This window comes from Stigmatopora nigra, chromosome 12 (assembly GCF_051989575.1).
Source record: "Stigmatopora nigra isolate UIUO_SnigA chromosome 12, RoL_Snig_1.1, whole genome shotgun sequence".
NCBI classification, from domain to species: domain Eukaryota; kingdom Metazoa; phylum Chordata; class Actinopteri; order Syngnathiformes; family Syngnathidae; genus Stigmatopora; species Stigmatopora nigra.
In genome coordinates, this window is record NC_135519.1 from 9,186,463 (window position 1) to 9,203,760 (window position 17,298).

The 17,298-nt window shown below is 36.8% G+C and overlaps 1 protein-coding gene across 39 annotated transcripts in view; it reads right to left on the bottom strand.

The window, feature by feature from the left end:
* Nucleotides 1-17,298, bottom strand: part of LOC144205579 (neurexin-1a-like) — a 198,040-nt gene that overhangs the window by 1,926 nt on the left and 178,816 nt on the right. For 25 of the 39 annotated variants that reach the window (XM_077730020.1, XM_077730051.1, XM_077730059.1 and 22 more), the window contains 2 exons: nt 16,328-16,647; nt 7,557-7,644 (listed from right to left, as the gene is read on the bottom strand). In XM_077730020.1, coding sequence (XP_077586146.1) covers nt 7,557-7,644; nt 16,328-16,647 — 408 coding nt within the window. The remainder of the gene's footprint in view (nt 1-7,556; nt 7,645-16,327; nt 16,648-17,298) is intronic. The other 14 variants (XM_077730052.1, XM_077730060.1, XM_077730050.1 and 11 more) reach the window with 1 other exon arrangement.

Genomic DNA, 17,298 nt, shown 5'->3' on the forward strand with positions numbered 1-17,298 from the left:
TAAACAGTAAAGATATTTTATTATTTGTTCCACCTTTTAAGTGTCATTCTAAATTTTTAAAAGGCACCATAGTGGATGAGTTCTCAATGCAGTATCACAGTATCTAATTGTCACAGTATAGCACGACGGGATGCCATGACACCACTTGCACAGTCGTGCAGTACATTGTGAGCAAAACAGGTTATTACTTCCATTTGGGTCATGGGAGGTTATGATTGCTTTATGGTTGTTTTGACAAGTTCACTGTCTTCTCTGGAAGAAACAATGTCGTTGAAATTCTGACTTTGCCGATTGCACTGCATCATTCATCTGACCGTCCATGCATCCATAAAACCTTCATGTACCTACCACAGTGATTAGTTTTTTTTATGGTCAGAAAATTATGATTCATTACTAAACAACAAGAGAATGGAATTCCAAACTGTAGTCTTAAATGCATATCAACGCAATACATTACTCAAAAGTAACTGTCCCCATATAAGGGACCATAGGTGGTATTCTGGAGGAGAAGGATGTGTCATATTTGCTAAATTTAGAAATAAATCTGACAAGAATAACGTGTCAATGATCCGGAACCAGGCTTAGTTTAAGATCACAGCTCATTAGTTGTTTTACAGCAGTCATGAATGAATAGACAAACATGTATAACATCCATGGTAAATGCTACCAGGATGAGTCACTGAAAACAAATCTGTCAGTGAAAAACAATTCCTCAATCGACTCAGCATATTTTTCCAAAGGCTGTCCTCCTCTGTGTTTTGTAACGCTGCCGCTCAATGAGGCATATTTTGAAAACACGTCAGCGCCCAGATATCATTCAGTCCTCCTGGCACATCTCACTGTGTGTTTTGTTGCAGTCATCAGTTCAGCTTAAGCTGTTTTTGTTGCCTTGGAGAAATCCAAGGTGCACCAAATTTGGAAATGAAAGCACCACACTTCTGCCAGATTGAGGTAAAAATCCTAATTAAGGGATCAACATTTGAGTTTATAAGTAAAAATATCATAAGAAGAACTAGGAACTGGTACCAGCATTGTTCTATTAAACCAAAACTATCTTAAAAAGTGTTTTGGAGATTAAAAAAAAAACCTCAGTTTCAACATCATTATTTCATTATGTTTTCCTGACAGCTATGGCATTTTACTACTTTATTAAGACACATTGTTTATTAAAGTGTGAGTTTTAAACTTCTATCTTGAACTTTCTTTGGTTATTATGAAACACATTGGTTTGACTGTTGCATTTTGAGCAAACAAACAGTTTTTTTTCTCAACAGAGCAATTATCTCTGCTAAAAAATGTAGGATGGAGACCTACAAAGTTCTCTTCAAATTCTAATCAGTTCTAAATTCTACATTTGTATCTCTGTACTTAGGTCTACTATGTAAAATAAATCCTTTATGGGGTCCCACAAAGTAGTTCCATGTGTGGAAATGTTCAACACGCCATTCAGTGAAAATAAATAATAAGAATAATATATATATAATATGTTTTCACTGATATATCCAATTAAGCATCTTTAATTAGAATGGTATCTTAAGCCCCAAAATTAAATGACTGATATTGCATTTAGTGGGAGAACCTTTAAGGGAAGCTTTGTCCTGCGCCAAAAGATTAGCATTCATTCCAGCTTATTAGAACATTTGCTCTCAGTGTTCTCTATTGAAAAACCTGAAGGCATTGCCATTCTCATTCCAAGAATACGAGATCAATGAGGTATATGATGGTTATGAACAATTTTGGAAACAGCCAGCTTGGCACCAAACCTTGTTTTCACTCATGCTGGGCACAGCTAGTGGTAAGCATGGGTCCTTCCAGAAACTGTCAGTTAAAATTCTAATATTGATTACACTAATGAATAAGGGACTCACACCTCCTACTATTCCTTGCAAAGCATTCAAATCAAACAGAAACTAGATGACCATAAAACATAGTACAATGAAACAAGGGTGGACCTATGAAGCGCTCAAACTTGACCCAAAGGAGTAAAAGTTTGTAAAAAGTTGCCATAGTAAGTTCATTCTTTCAGTCTCATTGCCGATATTACTGTAAATTACTGTCAAGGATGTTTCAATCATTCTGTTAAAGGCACAGTGAAATTCCTTAAAATGGATTGCACAGGAACATTTGAGAAACGGAAATCATCAACCACAAAACTGCAAAATAAGATAAAACATGTTCAAATATCTGCCAGCAATTTTTTCCACAGAATAATCAAAGCAAATCATAATAGAAATGCATTCAAATAACTACTAGAATGCTCGGCAAGACATTAGAATAACCAAAATCAAGCATAAGTAAAATGCCAGGTTGGGTTGTTCCCATCTTTTTAGCCACATTTGTTAAGGGAGTTAAGAGCTAAGAAAAGTCAGATTCTTTCCTGTCAAGTAGAATCTCCACCACAAATGAGCCCCAACAAAGGCAATTTTTCCTCATTTGTATCTGGCAGGATTCTCATTTATTTGGTGATTTGCAAGTGCGTGCTGGGTGACAAAGTCAGATGAGGCAAAACATGAAGGTTACTTCAGGTCTGTGCGTGTGGTAATGAAGCAACCAGGACTACTTTGGATTTATTGAACAGTCAGTCTGGGCTTGACCCCTCCATAAAGTCAGTGTGATAATAGGCTGAACGAGTGCAGAGAACACATGGGCCATTGAATGCACTATGAAGCTCTGAGTTAATGCATCTGACAATGTAATTCTGAGAGTTATTTTTGCAAAAGAGCCTGAAGGGACAATTTTCCATGGCCACGGTCTTAGTCAGCGTGCATCACTAAACTTTTTATAAAGTGTAAAGTAGTGTTGTCTTAGCAAGTCGGCCTCGCAGTTCTGGGCTTGAGGGTTTGATCCCAGGTGGGTTCTAACAGTATGGAGTTTGCATGTTCTTTCTGGGTTTAGGTGGGTGTTTCTCTGGGTACTCCAGATTCCTCTCACATCTCAAAAACATGCATGGTAGGCTGGTTGGGCACTCTAAATTGCGCTTAGATATGACCGCGAGTGTGAATGGTTGTCCGTTTTCTTGTGCCATGTGATTGGCTGGCCACCAATCCAGAGTTTCCACCGTATGGTGCTCTTATTGGCGGAGGTTAGGCTCTAGCAAAAGAAGATTTTTTCCTCTGTGATGCCATGATCAAGGTTTTTTTTCCAATCTTTTAAAGCAGAGGATCATACATTCCAATCCTACTAGGAGCGAAATATGAAAGTGACATGTAATTGTCAGATAGATACTACTGTGATTGCTGGCTACAGCCAAGCTGCTTTGAACAAAACATGGTCCTCAAGACATACAACTGAAGTTGTATCACTCCTCAATCTGTGCATGCATGAATCTGAACTAGCCGTCTGTGGTGTGCAACTACGAACACAAAATATAAAGCAGTGGCCAAGATGAATTTTCCCGGAGAGCTTTTAATGAGAGAAATAAATTATATTAATAGGTACTTTGCCATCCGTGGTATTTCCAGAGCAACACTATATTTCTCTCATTAGTTGTTGGGCGAGGCAGGAAACAAATTTTAATGGGAAATGTATAGGGAAATGAATCGTTTGTTTCAATCATCATGAAGTTACACATTTGATTTTCATGTTTGCTAACTATAAATGAACAGAGCTATATAAGGAGTGTCAGACGTGACTGGTGCTACAAAATATAATATTTCGAATCCAAATTCAACCTTACTGGAAAATGACGAGAACACGTACCATGAACTTTCTGAAACCCGTAATTTACAGTTATCTATTGTCAAACACCTGTCCTAATATGATGGCAGAGTTACAAGTAAATTACATCAATGTGAAATAGCCAAACACAGAATAAGACAAGAAAAAACAAAGCAAAATGGTGATTATGGTCCTTGGACTGATAATAAGAAGTCCTACAGTATGTCAAATGTTGTAGGTTAGGGCAAAGTGGGAGTTGGTAGGCTCTAGGACACATTGGGGTTATTGAGCCAGAATAGCATTAAAGCATAGTCTGACTTCACACATCCCATCATATTCACAAGCTGTCAACTGTATCATATAGTTGCATTGGAACTCAATCTACTGAGAGGTCACTGTATCAGCTATAGTGGAGGAGCCAAAACACTTATTAAATCCCTCTTTAATTATCAGAGCGTCCTCGAGAAGTGTACTTGTGACACGCTGGCAGTACGCCCGATGATAGCGCGTGAGTAAGAAGTGGTTGAGCTCATACTAATGGTGGATGATGAACAGAGAGCTGAATGAGCATGAAATGAGGTCCTTGTGAGAATTACTTAAAGGTGTTTCATTTAGCCTAGTTAAGGGTTTGGTGTAATTTGAGCCTCTGCCCAGAGGATCTTCCACAAGAGGATGATTTATTCGGATTTAATAGTATAAGACTGGGAATTTGACAATTGATTACTTTTGCTCTTGGATTAGAATTCTGCGGGAGTTCTTTTAGGTACAAAATACTTGAATTGTAACAGGAAAGCTGGAGCTCTACATTACGATGGCGGTAGCTGAATATTATTCTTCCTCTAATTTTTGTCAGATGGACTATGGGGATGTGTTACTGGAGTTTTTGGCAACACATTCTGTCAAAGTGTGAAGTTCTAATTTTTAGTTGAAATGTTTTATTTGAAAAGAAAAAAATGGACATTGGGATTTCAAATGGATAAAGTAATCAGGACAAAAAAAGACTTTGCAATCTTCTCAATTTAAGACAATCACAGTCCCATAAGTATTAAGTATGACCTTTAGCACTTTTTTGCACTTAAACGTAAAGTTGAGATATGTATTATTATTAGTTTTTATACATCATTTTTGTGGCCTTCCGAACCTATGATTTTGTGATGGTGATTAGATGTGCAGAGTCATTGTGAATGGTTGCAATCGAGTTCAGCAGGACCTTCAGGACAGTTATAGGAAAGATCTACCACAATGAAGGTATTCATGAAACATAATAATTACAGTCAACGTTATGGACTCGTTTCATTGCATCCAACATCATCATCATAACACTACACAAGTCATCATGGCGTGGCAGGTTATGAAATGAATGACAATTAACCAATATCATCTCTATAATATACGTCAAACACTGATATATGCGTATGCGAAATTGCTGCATTTATTTTAAACTAATATCAACTTTGGCTTTGTCTTTTCGCAGATAAGCAAAGTCTTCAATGCCCTACTTTGATGTATAAATGGACACATTGTGTAAGCATCAACGTCAGCACATTCTAAAGATGAGTGGGTGAAAAAAGGAAAATAATTGAATATATAAATATGGGGATCAGCACAGAGGCAGCCTGACAGTGAGTGTGAAATCCTGTTTTCTTTCAGAACACACAAGATGAGCCTTGGATGGCATAATCCTCAATGAAATAGTACTGGGAAAGATACCAAAACTGCATCTGACTAAAAAAGAGCTTTATTTCCTATTAAAACAAAACTAATAATTCATCTTGGACTGATGAATTTCCCACTACATTAGAGACTATTTTTTGTCACTAGATTTATAGCTTCAAACAATACTTTCACCTTCCCAAAAAAAAAATTATATTGAAACAACATGAAAAAGAAAGACCAAAGGAAAAGGAATGGAAAAAAACACCAAAATGAATGTGTTGAACCCCAACTTGCTAAAAGGTAATACGGCAGCTAAGAATAAGGATAGAAAAGGTTTGTTTATGAAACATACAAGTCTTAGTATTGAAGACAAGAAGAAAAAAAATGATAAGGCGCTTCATTTTGTTCTTCTAATGTTGTGATGGAGAGTGTGCGTTTTCTTTGTGCTCTACCAATTAGGCACATTTTTGCCTGCATTATAAGCGGGCTCACACCTGACTGAGGCACAGGACATACTAGGAAGGTCACTAAAGCCCTATGGGTAAAAGCCGCAGCCGTCTTTTAAAGTGGCACAGAGAGCGAAAGAGTGAGAGTGAGAAAGCGGGAGACATCGCGAGCAAGGGAGAGATGGTGAGAGAAACTCAAGATTGTTCTCTCTCAGCCTGCCTATGCCTAGTTCTAAAAAAAACACCTGAATAAGCCCACCATTACAGCCCTCATGTTAGTATTCCTCTGTGTGTTTCTGAATCAGGAGAATGATTCTATTAGCTGCCATATGATCTAATCACAGATGGCTTAACAGGTGATAAGACTTTGCTTATGCTGCAGGGTTTTCATGTTTTCACGAATAAAAATAGGCCAATGATTACATTTAACCAACTGGTGCCTCCGCTTACTGTTAGAGAATGAGCAATTGAGAGCAAAATGATTAAGTGTTGACTTTGGGTTAGGGAAACTTCTCATTATGATTGTTTTGCTTTGGCAACAACATTCATTGTCAGTTACTTAGAATGTGAGATATGGTTGTTATTTTCAGAAATAGGATTTGATAATTATGAATGTAGATATTGCAATTGTGATAAGACTGCTTACACAAGAAAACAATGCTGGTTTGCATCAACGTAGGTTTGGATTCAGCAGTTTTATCAGGATACTAAAAATTATAACAAAAGAGCAGAGAATATCACTTAAATCTTTTCTTGGTTGATAGAATCTTTTTGAACCTTATTATGGCAGATCTGTAGAGCTAATAGAGCTTAAGATAAAAAAAATACTGCTGCTTTCTCCTTTTAGATGCAGAAATAAAACAAATACTGATGACACAATTCCTGCAGCAAAACCACGTTAATGGAAGGAAGGGAAGTTGAAAAGGTATGGAGTTGGGCGAAGACTAATTTAGTGGCGGTTTGATGACCTCACACTGATCAATAGAAGCTTTAGATGAAGTGGGCAGTCTGGACTTAATTGTTTCCACTTTTTTTCATCAGTTCAGAAAGCTTTTAAAATCCTTCTATTCATGGTTCAGCTTTAATACCTTGCCTGCCTTGGAAAGGTACGAGATTAAAAGTTTGGCAGCACTGCAAGCTGATATAAAACATTCTACTGCAAATAAATCTCCCCTGGAAGTTTGCGTTTACCTGGAGTCTGGTAAAGGCGGTCACATCCATTCTTGTCTTTTTTTTTTCATTTTGGGTTTTAAATTAGAGGAGCACAAACTATGAGGTTGAAAGTATGAGATTTATCACAAAGGAAAGAGAATCACGTACAACAAACAACATAATTCTCAATGCAACTTGCCCAATGGGATTACCAACACTGAAGTTACCTTGTATGAACAACTAGGTGAATAGTCACACAAAAAATATCAACATGTTATTAAGTAATTTAGAGTGATAGAATGGAGTTATTGTCCAGTAAAACTCCCTTAGAAATTAATGTACAATGGAGAGAAACGACAAACAGCTTTTTGTATACCTACAGCTGTTGTCATTATTTGTTAGGTCAGTTGTCAGAGTGGGGTTATTTCATTAATATGATCATAATGGTGTTTGTATGGATTCATATCATCACATTTCAGAAAGAGAATATTCCCAATTACTCTTGTAGAAGGCCAATGAGGGTAAAAATGCAAAGCTCTTTTGCAAGCCGAGTTATTTCTAAGAGTCATGGTTTAGCTGAACGAGAGTACACAGAGACAAACTGACACACATCTAGAGAGGAATAGAATAAAAAAGATGACTAACCTAACCCACCTGAGCTCGGCTCACAAGGATCAATGTCTTCATCATCGCTTGGACACTCTGCCGATGCCACTAGCATGTCTTCCGTCGTCTGCAAAGAGAGAAATTGTTCACAGTTGAGTCGTGAACGCAACCCGCAGGTTAAATTTGCTACACATGCAAAATGCTTTCATACTCTACGAATATGAAATCGGATTATTGCGGAACAGCCGAGGCTATAGTTGTGTGCATAAAGATCAGCTCCAAAGCTGAGTGTCTTTCTGTTGAATTCCAAATGAGAGAAATAATTCCATCCCAAAACACCAGTGACATTTCATCATTCTGCCACCAAAGATAGTTCCAAAGCATCTCATAAGAATCTGAGGCATTTAGGAACAATTGTATTCAACAATATTAGAAAATGTTTGTCTAAACTCTAAAGTATTCTCAATTTTCTTTATCCTATCTTTACCCTTAACGTGATTGGATTTTATTGGCCTTAAGGAATTATTTAAACATTTAAAGTGCAGGCAATCATCATCTTTACATGAAAAACCTGGAAGTTTTCCACTAAAGTAGATGTTATGAAAGGTAGTTTCTCGTGAGGCTCAAGGAGTAAATGTAATTTTCTGATATACAATGTCTGCTATCCAGAAGGTGCAGCAGTTTGATCTAAGAGTGCCACATTTATCACTTTGGCTTTGTGATTTGTTTTTCTTGGCGTAAGGTCTTGATATGTTACATTTGCTGTCAGGAGTTTGGGCGATTATGGAATCAATACTTCCTCACTCCTCTTCCTAGCGAATCACGGTCATCTTCTCTCTCTACGTCCCTCTTATGTGATCCTTTTCTCCAGATTTATGTGAAAGAGCAGAACTGGAACCAACCTGCCTCACAGATCTAATAGTCATATAGTAAGCTTCAGCGTAGTTGAGGGAACACTCAATATCAAAACTGTGAGACTATAGCGTGCTGAACACGCTTCCATTGTGCGGCTCTCAATTATTGAATAAACTAACATTTGCCCTTGCAGTGTGCAAAATCTGGGGAGCTAGTTAAAACCTGCCTTAGATCTACTTTTACCATGAAGCTTCCGGAGCTCTACAATAAATATGTATGCCTGTTATCCTACAAGCCTCTGCATCACCATTAAAATAAATTGTCATATTCTGCAACTGGTATTATAATGTAGTCCAACATTTGTATGTTTTCATCACTTAAAAACCCCTATAAAGTGGTATTCTCATCGTATTTTCTTTGACGTGTACAATGATGGAAAATGTTCCAGAAAAAAAAACAGTTTTAACGACGTATTAAGATCAAATGCAGTGAGATTCTCCAACAAAACTGTATAATTCGATGTGAGTTCATGAGCTCGGTGGATTTACATTTTTCTACCCTAAGCAGTGTATTTCACACAGGAGAAAAGCTCCTATAAACAAGATACTTCTAAAGTGCTAAAAGCAATGACTTCGGGCAAGCATCATTATTCCAGCAGCCAAGTGCTAAAGCCCAGGTGGGACACGGATAGTCACTCATTTATTTGCCACTATAATCTTACCAGCGGAGAGCACACTCCAGTGGGATGTGCCTGAAAACCTTGGGAGACATTCAGCGTGTGAAACACGAACAACCAAGAAGAGAACTGCTTTTAGGGTTCATGCAAAATGCATGAACATATTCAAGGTATCTAAATATATTCTCAAGTGACGTGATTTCGGCGTTGGAATATTGGCACGAATGAGTAGAGTGAAAACCATACAGAGAGAAGATAGGGTCAACCTCATTAACATATATTGGATTGGACAGTTAAACGTGGGTTAGACCAGTGTCACCTTTCTCCATGGCCGAATTTACACTAGACAGTTCAAGAGGTGAAAAGATTAATTTGCTCTTAAGTGGCATAATCTGAAGAGAAAACTAGTGTGCTACTACAGGCTGAAAGGTGTGATGAAACGCATGCATGCACTACTTTAAAAACCCCATTTACAGGCAATTAGCCTACAATTAACTAATCAGCCCTGATAAATCGGTGTGTATACAGATCCGATAATATACAGAAGAGATTTGATTGTGATCTGTACACAAATAACAGAGGAAGAGCAAAATCAACAACATCAGCGGAAACCTGACAAGCAGGTAAAAAATACACACAATCTGCTACTCTCAAATTCCACTCATTATGAAATTGCTAGTTCGTGCCGGCACCCTAAGTGCATATAAATAACACGGCTACTGCTTTTTATGAATGGTTTGGTTGCTCCTGTTTTAAATCTTAAATTTAGTTTTTTTTGTGTATAGAAGTCAATTTATTTTACTAACATCCTACTTAAATTAATGGTGTATGTCCAATTTTTCCATTTATGCTGGCCTTGATACCTAGTAAGTATTAGATTTGTGTCTACGTTTGGAAGAGGTCTAAGTCCAGTGGAGGATCCACACCGTTTTTTACCACTTTACACTGCTGCAACACTGCCATTTGAGAGCAAAAAAATATGATCTGTGTCATTTGGTAGGACAACTTCAGGATTAATGAGATGTCTCAGCTAACCTCTTAGTCAGCACTCGGTATATATATATTTCAAAAGGTGACTTTACAATTCTGCTGAAAATGACACCTGTTTTGCTGAATATTTTCACCTTTGTGTTGCATTGGGAATGAGAGTTTTTCTTGAGGGAATTGTCTCTTTCAGAGCGCTGTTGTTCAAAACCAAGATAGACTTTCAGGGTGACAACCTGTTGGCACACCTTTCTGAAGAGTGATAGCTTTTCACGTTGTTGTCTTTCTGGTCTAATTTGATGAATACTCTCTGGCATAGAGCACACCTCTTTGGAGACACGCTGAAAGTCAGGAGGACACAAAAGACATCTAAGGGGTTTATCTGATGCACGCTTGTGCTGTCCTACTAATGTATTCCACTGAGAATGCCTGTTGTTTTCTTTTACCTTGCTGTCTTTGTCTATCCCTTGGCAAATCCTCTTCTTATCCAGTCTACTGTTTTGTTGTACAGGGATCTCTCTGATTCTTTATTTGTATGAACCGGTAAGTAGAACATTTGTAGACTGACTGAGAATACATTATTTCAATTCAAAGAAAGCATTAAAAAAGTCTCTCTCACATAGAATTTATAAGAAAGTGTCTTATTAATGATCTTTGTTGGACTGTTATTTTATATCATGTAAACTACCATGTATGAAATTTATTCTAAAGAAGTTTTAGTATGTTATTAGCACCCAAAGTGATTTTATTTTACAAAATATAAGGGCGAGGTGTAAATTTCTGTCATAGAGGGTGTGTTTACTTGCATATTGCATTTAATAATATCCCTCTGTGTAATCAATTCCTTTTACCATAGCGAGTAGGGCTGTTTTCTTATATATGTTGGGTTTGTATAAGGACTATTAGCCATCATAATTAAAATGAAGTCATAAGAAATTGACAAGGAAACAGCTCAAAGCCAGACTGGGCATTTCTTAAAATTGTAATCGACTTAATTAACTTAAAATAGTGGAGGTGGTAGAAATTGGGCTAAATCAAATTTCTCTTGTTGCAACAAATATGCTCATACCTTCGACAAAAATAAAACTGAGTGGTGTAAAATACCAAAGTAAAATCAATGATAATATCAATGAAGTAATGGCCATTAATGATGAAGAAGCCCTCCATAGCTATCAAAATGTATAATGACGATGACAACTGAGAAGTGTGGAAACGGGTCGATGGTGATGAATAATTTAGTCCCATATACTCAATAGATTTCATTGGAATAATGATGGCAAAAGCTCTCTCAGACTGAAGCTAGTGTAGAACAAATGCTTGGCCTTCGCCCACACAATTCCTGCTGCCAAGCTGTCAACATCACAGACTAACACTTTAAAGATGATGCGAGATCTAGTGTCATGGCAATTAATATACATATCCTATTGAGTATTATAATACAGTAGGTATAGCGTATGGTAGAGAAACTAGAATAACTTTTTATCAAATAAACAAACAAACAAAAGGCTTCCTTATCTTGCAAGAAAAAATTCAACGTACCAACATTACAGATCAAACCAATCGTCAAGGGCAAAAAAAATTCAACAAAAACTGCGAACAGTTTAAAAGAAGTTCTTTCACCATGAAACACTGAGTTTGTGTTACCAGAGATACTATAGATAGCAATTGAGTCACATGTAAACAAAGTTGTTGAATGATTTTGAGTAGCCTATCGTTGAGAATGTCTAATGACCATCATTCAAAACCCTTATAAGATGTGTGGTGACCCAATTCTCTTCTATTTAATAAATGGCTACACAGGCAAGAGGTATTAATCGTATGCTGATGCAAAGTTTTACACATAAACTAAAGATACCCGAAACATAAATTTTCAACACTAACCTGTCCACACAGCATGAAAAAACAACAACAACACTAACAGCTAGTTAAAGATAAACAGAGACCACAGTCCATCCCAAGCCTGAACATCACTAAAGACATAAATAGAAAAAAAACGACAACAATTTGGTGTCTTGCTTTGTAAAACGAGCACTGCAGTTTCTCCAGTATTTGTCTATGTCAATTATGTTTTACTTATACAGTATACATACCTTACCTCCTGGTAACATTTCACCTGGGGGTGGACCACCAAATAACATCTAGTTTGTGTAATTTATGAGATATAGCTGCCTTGGGGAACTGCGCGTTATTTAAAGGCAATCAGCAGTTTCTTCAAAAGATGGTGTGCAAGGCAGGATATAAATTTAAAAAGAAAAAAAAAGGTTCGAGGCCCTCTATCCCCTCCCTTGGTAGCATCATCCTTGTGTCTTGCCATACATCTTCCTGTTGCTTTTAAGTCCCTATTCTCAGACAGGCTAACAAGGTGCTGTGAGGCAACTTCACACACCCAGTACACCCAATTTCACACAGTAGAGAGGGACACATTCTTCCATTTGCCTGGTTTTGTAACATAACATAGCAAAAAATAAACAAAACATTCTAAGCAAGATTATATTTCCTATACTCGGAAATGAGCAAACAATGTTCTTTTGGATTGCAGGGACACATACATGTATGCACTTATGTGTAGTGCTTCATCTAAAAACCCAAGAGCACTACTCTGAAATTACAATTCTTTTTAGGTTAAGATCATTTCTACTCAATGCACTACCACTCTGCTTCGTGGAATTACCTTAAATCCTCATTCCTAAGTATTCTCTCAGAAGAAGAATCAACAGTATATATTCTAATGTCAATTCCTAAGCATCTCTACAGAAGAACACTGGTAATTAAGTGGATGTAAAAACTCAGTCCAATGGTTCACAATAATGCATAATATCAAATCAACACCCTACCACCTACTTAAAAGAAGATCTCATTAGTTATAGTCATGTATTGTACTGGGAATTCAATATTATAAGTGTTATTTGCGCCATTGTAACAAACATTCCACAGATAGACTACAAAGACTTGTCAGCACAGCATTTCCATTCCCATGAATGGTTGAGTATTTTCTTTATCTGTAATGGAATCAGTAGCTCTGTTTGCAACCCCAGTCTACCGTGGTTGTAATCTGGTCTGAGAGTGGAAAAGTGGCCGGTGGGGGTAAAAAAAAAAAAAAACGCATCATAACGCCTCATTACATGTAGCAAACAATCTCATCAATCTAGGAATCTAGTTCAGTGTTAGCTGATAAAAATAGGAGGCTAAACCTACATAAGAGAAAGCGTGTTAGGGGAGTGCCAAAAGTAGGAACGCACTGTCTTACTGTCTTTTTCACTACCTGCTTCTTGACATGCACTCCCAGTCCCTCATCAGGTGACAGGAGAAAATTTGTCATCCTAATATAGATGCCTTCATGGTTGAGATGAATGTGCCGAGGGGCAAGTCCCATGTGTAAAATGCAAAATAAATACATAAATCAAATAAAAAAATAAAAAAACAACGAAATAGAGAAGCTGCTTTGCGTCTCCACACTAGGGTGGGTCTTATTTGACTGCCACAAAGCCTCCAAATAGTAATCAGAGATCCAATGCCTCGGAGGTCTGGATATTTCAATCCCGGTGAAATGAATACGCAATTTGTGAGCCATGTTCAGCTTGGGAAAATTGGGAAATCCTAAATAAGGAATTTAGACTGTACATCATCTCAGATAAACTCTGTACTATTTACCTTTCTTATCTTTTTTACTTACTTTCTTATTCACAAATGCAAGGTGATTTCTCATATTTTAATGGATTATTTTTTCAAATGGCAAATACATGTTTACTGGCAAGTAAAAATCACTTTTATGAAATGCAATGAGGTGTTGATAATGTATAGATTTCATTACTGCTCTGCAATGATAGTTATCAAGATGCCACAGAAAATACACAAAAAAAAACCTGATGAACAAATCGCAAGTTGTTAAAACTCCTAGCTAGTCGGTGACATATTGTTGAATATTTGTGAAAATCTGATGGGCTTTATTTAATTAAAGGCTTTATACAAAGCTCAAGAAAAACATTCATTTCTCTTTTGAGGACCACCCTTTGAAGTATGACAGCAGTTTTAAACATAAGCTTTTAAATGCACATATCAGCTTTTGGCTGACATTCTTTTCCTTTTCCCTAAAAAAATAATTGTTAAAAAACAAAGAAACGTGTCAGTTAAACTCTTTGAGTAGTTGGCACAAAGCTTATATTCATAATTGAAAACCTCTGTACAACAAGAGTTCTCCCATGCTCATATACTCAGAAAAATCATAACAGCCAATTCTCTAAGAGATGACAAAATGGTCAATAAAACATGCTGTAAAGGGTTAGTGTCATTACTGTTATTAAACATCACAGACAAAATCACTTCATTCTTTCTGGCTTTTCAAAGACTGTAAGTGGGGCAATCTGTGGCGCTCGGATATGCTGCCACGAGAGACTTAAAGATTTTAGTTTCTTTGAATAAAAATAATTTCTGGCTAATTTCACATTTGATTTGAAGTCAAAATTGTTTTAATGAATGATAAATGAATTCACTGATCTAATATTCTCTATAAAAACACGACATCATGGGCTTACGTGTGTGTTCAACGGCATTAGGGAGCTATATAAATTAACTGATTTATATAGCACATTTACTGGCACTGAGCGGTCAAAGGCTGTTATTGGGGATTAGAAAAATCAAGATTTTCTGCTCCAAACTTGTGCAAAAACACATAGTAGGCCGGTTGACATGTCCAGGGTCTACCGCACTTTTAAAAACAAATACCAGTGTATGTACCAATACAAGTGTAATTTTATTCCAGTCAACAATTCTTGGAATGTATCCAATGCATTCTTAAAAGTTCATTCTAAAGTGGCTATGGTATTACCAAGAGTTGGCGTTATGTTTAAAAGGAGAGATATCATCTCAAACCAAATTAAGACCGTATAATCTTCACGACTCATCATTTAAATCTTCACTTGAAGAGCCTACACTGCATAAGTTTCATTGCCTGAGGAGTGATTCAAACCCCAGATAAAGCTCAGGTCTGAATAGTGGAGCGTGTAGGATTAGCGTTGAATGTAGGATTTTCAGCTTTAGCTTGTAAAACAATAAACCAATCCAGACCCACAGTAATCAGAACGATGCCTAGAGGTAATGTATATACTCCTGGTTTCTACTGGGTATGAGAAGCAGTGCATGGATAATTATAAAAGAAGAAGAGCGGGATTGATTTAATACAAAAATTGGGTCAACTGCAAAAATTATTTTTACTATAAGGAGCTCGATATTTGTCTCTGCTAGAAAACTACCTGATCATGCTGTGCAACAGTGGAAGAGACACATTAGACCTGCTGGCATTGGTCATTTTTCTGACAGGGAAGTATTAAAATTGAAGAGGGTGAGATAAAAAAAAAAGACCCTGATGGGATTCTCAGCGACTCAAAGCAGTTGTGAATGTCGTGTGTCTGGTTTTCTTATTGTCTTATCATTTTGTTGGTGTATAAAGTTACCCTGCTTTCTTGTTGCTCTTTCTCAGGGACTTGTTGCCTTAATTGCAGGAATGTTGGATGTGTTGCAAATAAACATGCTTAACAGAGGAAACTAATATTGTTTACATGACTCTTGAATGTTTACATGTAATTACATGTAGCATTTAAAGGCAGGCCCTATTGAAATGTATCAGGGGGCAACTGAATGCTTTGCAACCATGCATTAAATAATTCTCCAACACATTAACTGTTGCTCTGCTTGTTTCTCTAGGGATCTTCATGCTCAAAATGATTTTGTAATGCAAAGCTTGTTTAAAAAAAATAGTCATTGAATTGAAATGACCACCAAAAGGGAAATGACCAGTTGGACAATGCTAAAAATGAGACCCATTCAAGGGTGAGGATTATAAAAGCCAGTCTTTGATTAGAGGCCAGACACAATACAATGTCCTGAGACTCAAACATCCCACTGCAAGTGTCCTCAGTGGACCAGTCGTCAGGTAGAATCAAAGCACAGACAATGACATTTCCCAGTGCACATATTTTTTAGATGCCTTATTCATCTTGCTGCTTTCAGTACTGAACTCTGCTTTAATCAAGTGTATCTGCTGTCTTCATCTTATTTCCGCTTGGAAGATCAAATGAGCTTTTATTTCCAACTTCATATGCTCATTGTCCAGTATCACTGACAGAAAAATATTTTGCCCCCATGACACTTTACAGATTTTTCTGCTTCTCCATAATATAATACAAAATGAAACCTCAATGATCTGCCAACAATGTTTTGAATATTAGACATTTTGCAAGTTTTACTCTTGGTGTCTTAAGTTCATATTTAAAAAGAAGCAAATAAAAGACCATCTTACCTGTTGAGGCTCTCGTGGGGTCGTCTGTTTTACTCGCCGGCCAGATGCAGTTGTTGTGGTGAGCTCCATAATGGTTGTGGAAGTTTCCGATCGATTGGCTGTAGTACTTGACTGTGGTGTGATAGAGGAAGGCGACTCCCCTACAAGCCGTGCACTGCCCTGGATTTTAATGTTGGGGTCCCCCTCTGCTGCCATGTTGAACACTTTAAGGCCATTATAGTAAAGGCCTGAAAGTTGGCCCTGAAAGGACCTAGTGCGGTCTCGTTCCCAGCCACCAATCTGTATAGTAGTTTGGCTGTTGAAGATTGTAAGCTGCCGCCCTGTGGGAAAACAATGTTTCATATATATATCTGTAGGAATGTGGACATTTCAGCTATCTAGAAATTTTAACAAAAGGTAAAGAAAAATTACTCGACAATGAGACCAATAAATTACGGGTTGTAACATAAAACCCTGGCAATTTATTGCAGGTACGTTGATGACATGCCTACTTTATGAAAATTAAAACAAAACACTAATTAAAAAAGATGCAAAAATATAGCCAGCTTTGCTTAAAGGGTACGGTAGTCTCCTAAAATAAAATGTGAGTGCATGTATTTAGATATATTTTATTTAGGTTTGTATAAATATATATGTATATGTTGTATGGTAAAATAAAGTACTTACGAGTCATTATGGATAAAAAATATTAAAGTTATGATAGAGGATTCTAGAAAAAAAATCCATATTCCTTTTAGCAAAAGCAGGGGAACAAAATAAGCTTAAGCAGAAAGAAAAAAAACACATTAAAAATAATATATGTATATAAAATGTGATATGACGGTGATTAGGTAAAATGAATAAAGAAATAAAATCCAGAGGGTAATTTCACATTTTATGTGAAAAGTATGAATTGGTTATTACGTTGTAAAATCAAAGCATGCACTCAATTTATTTAAATGTTACAGTTCATTCACATAATGCCCTACACA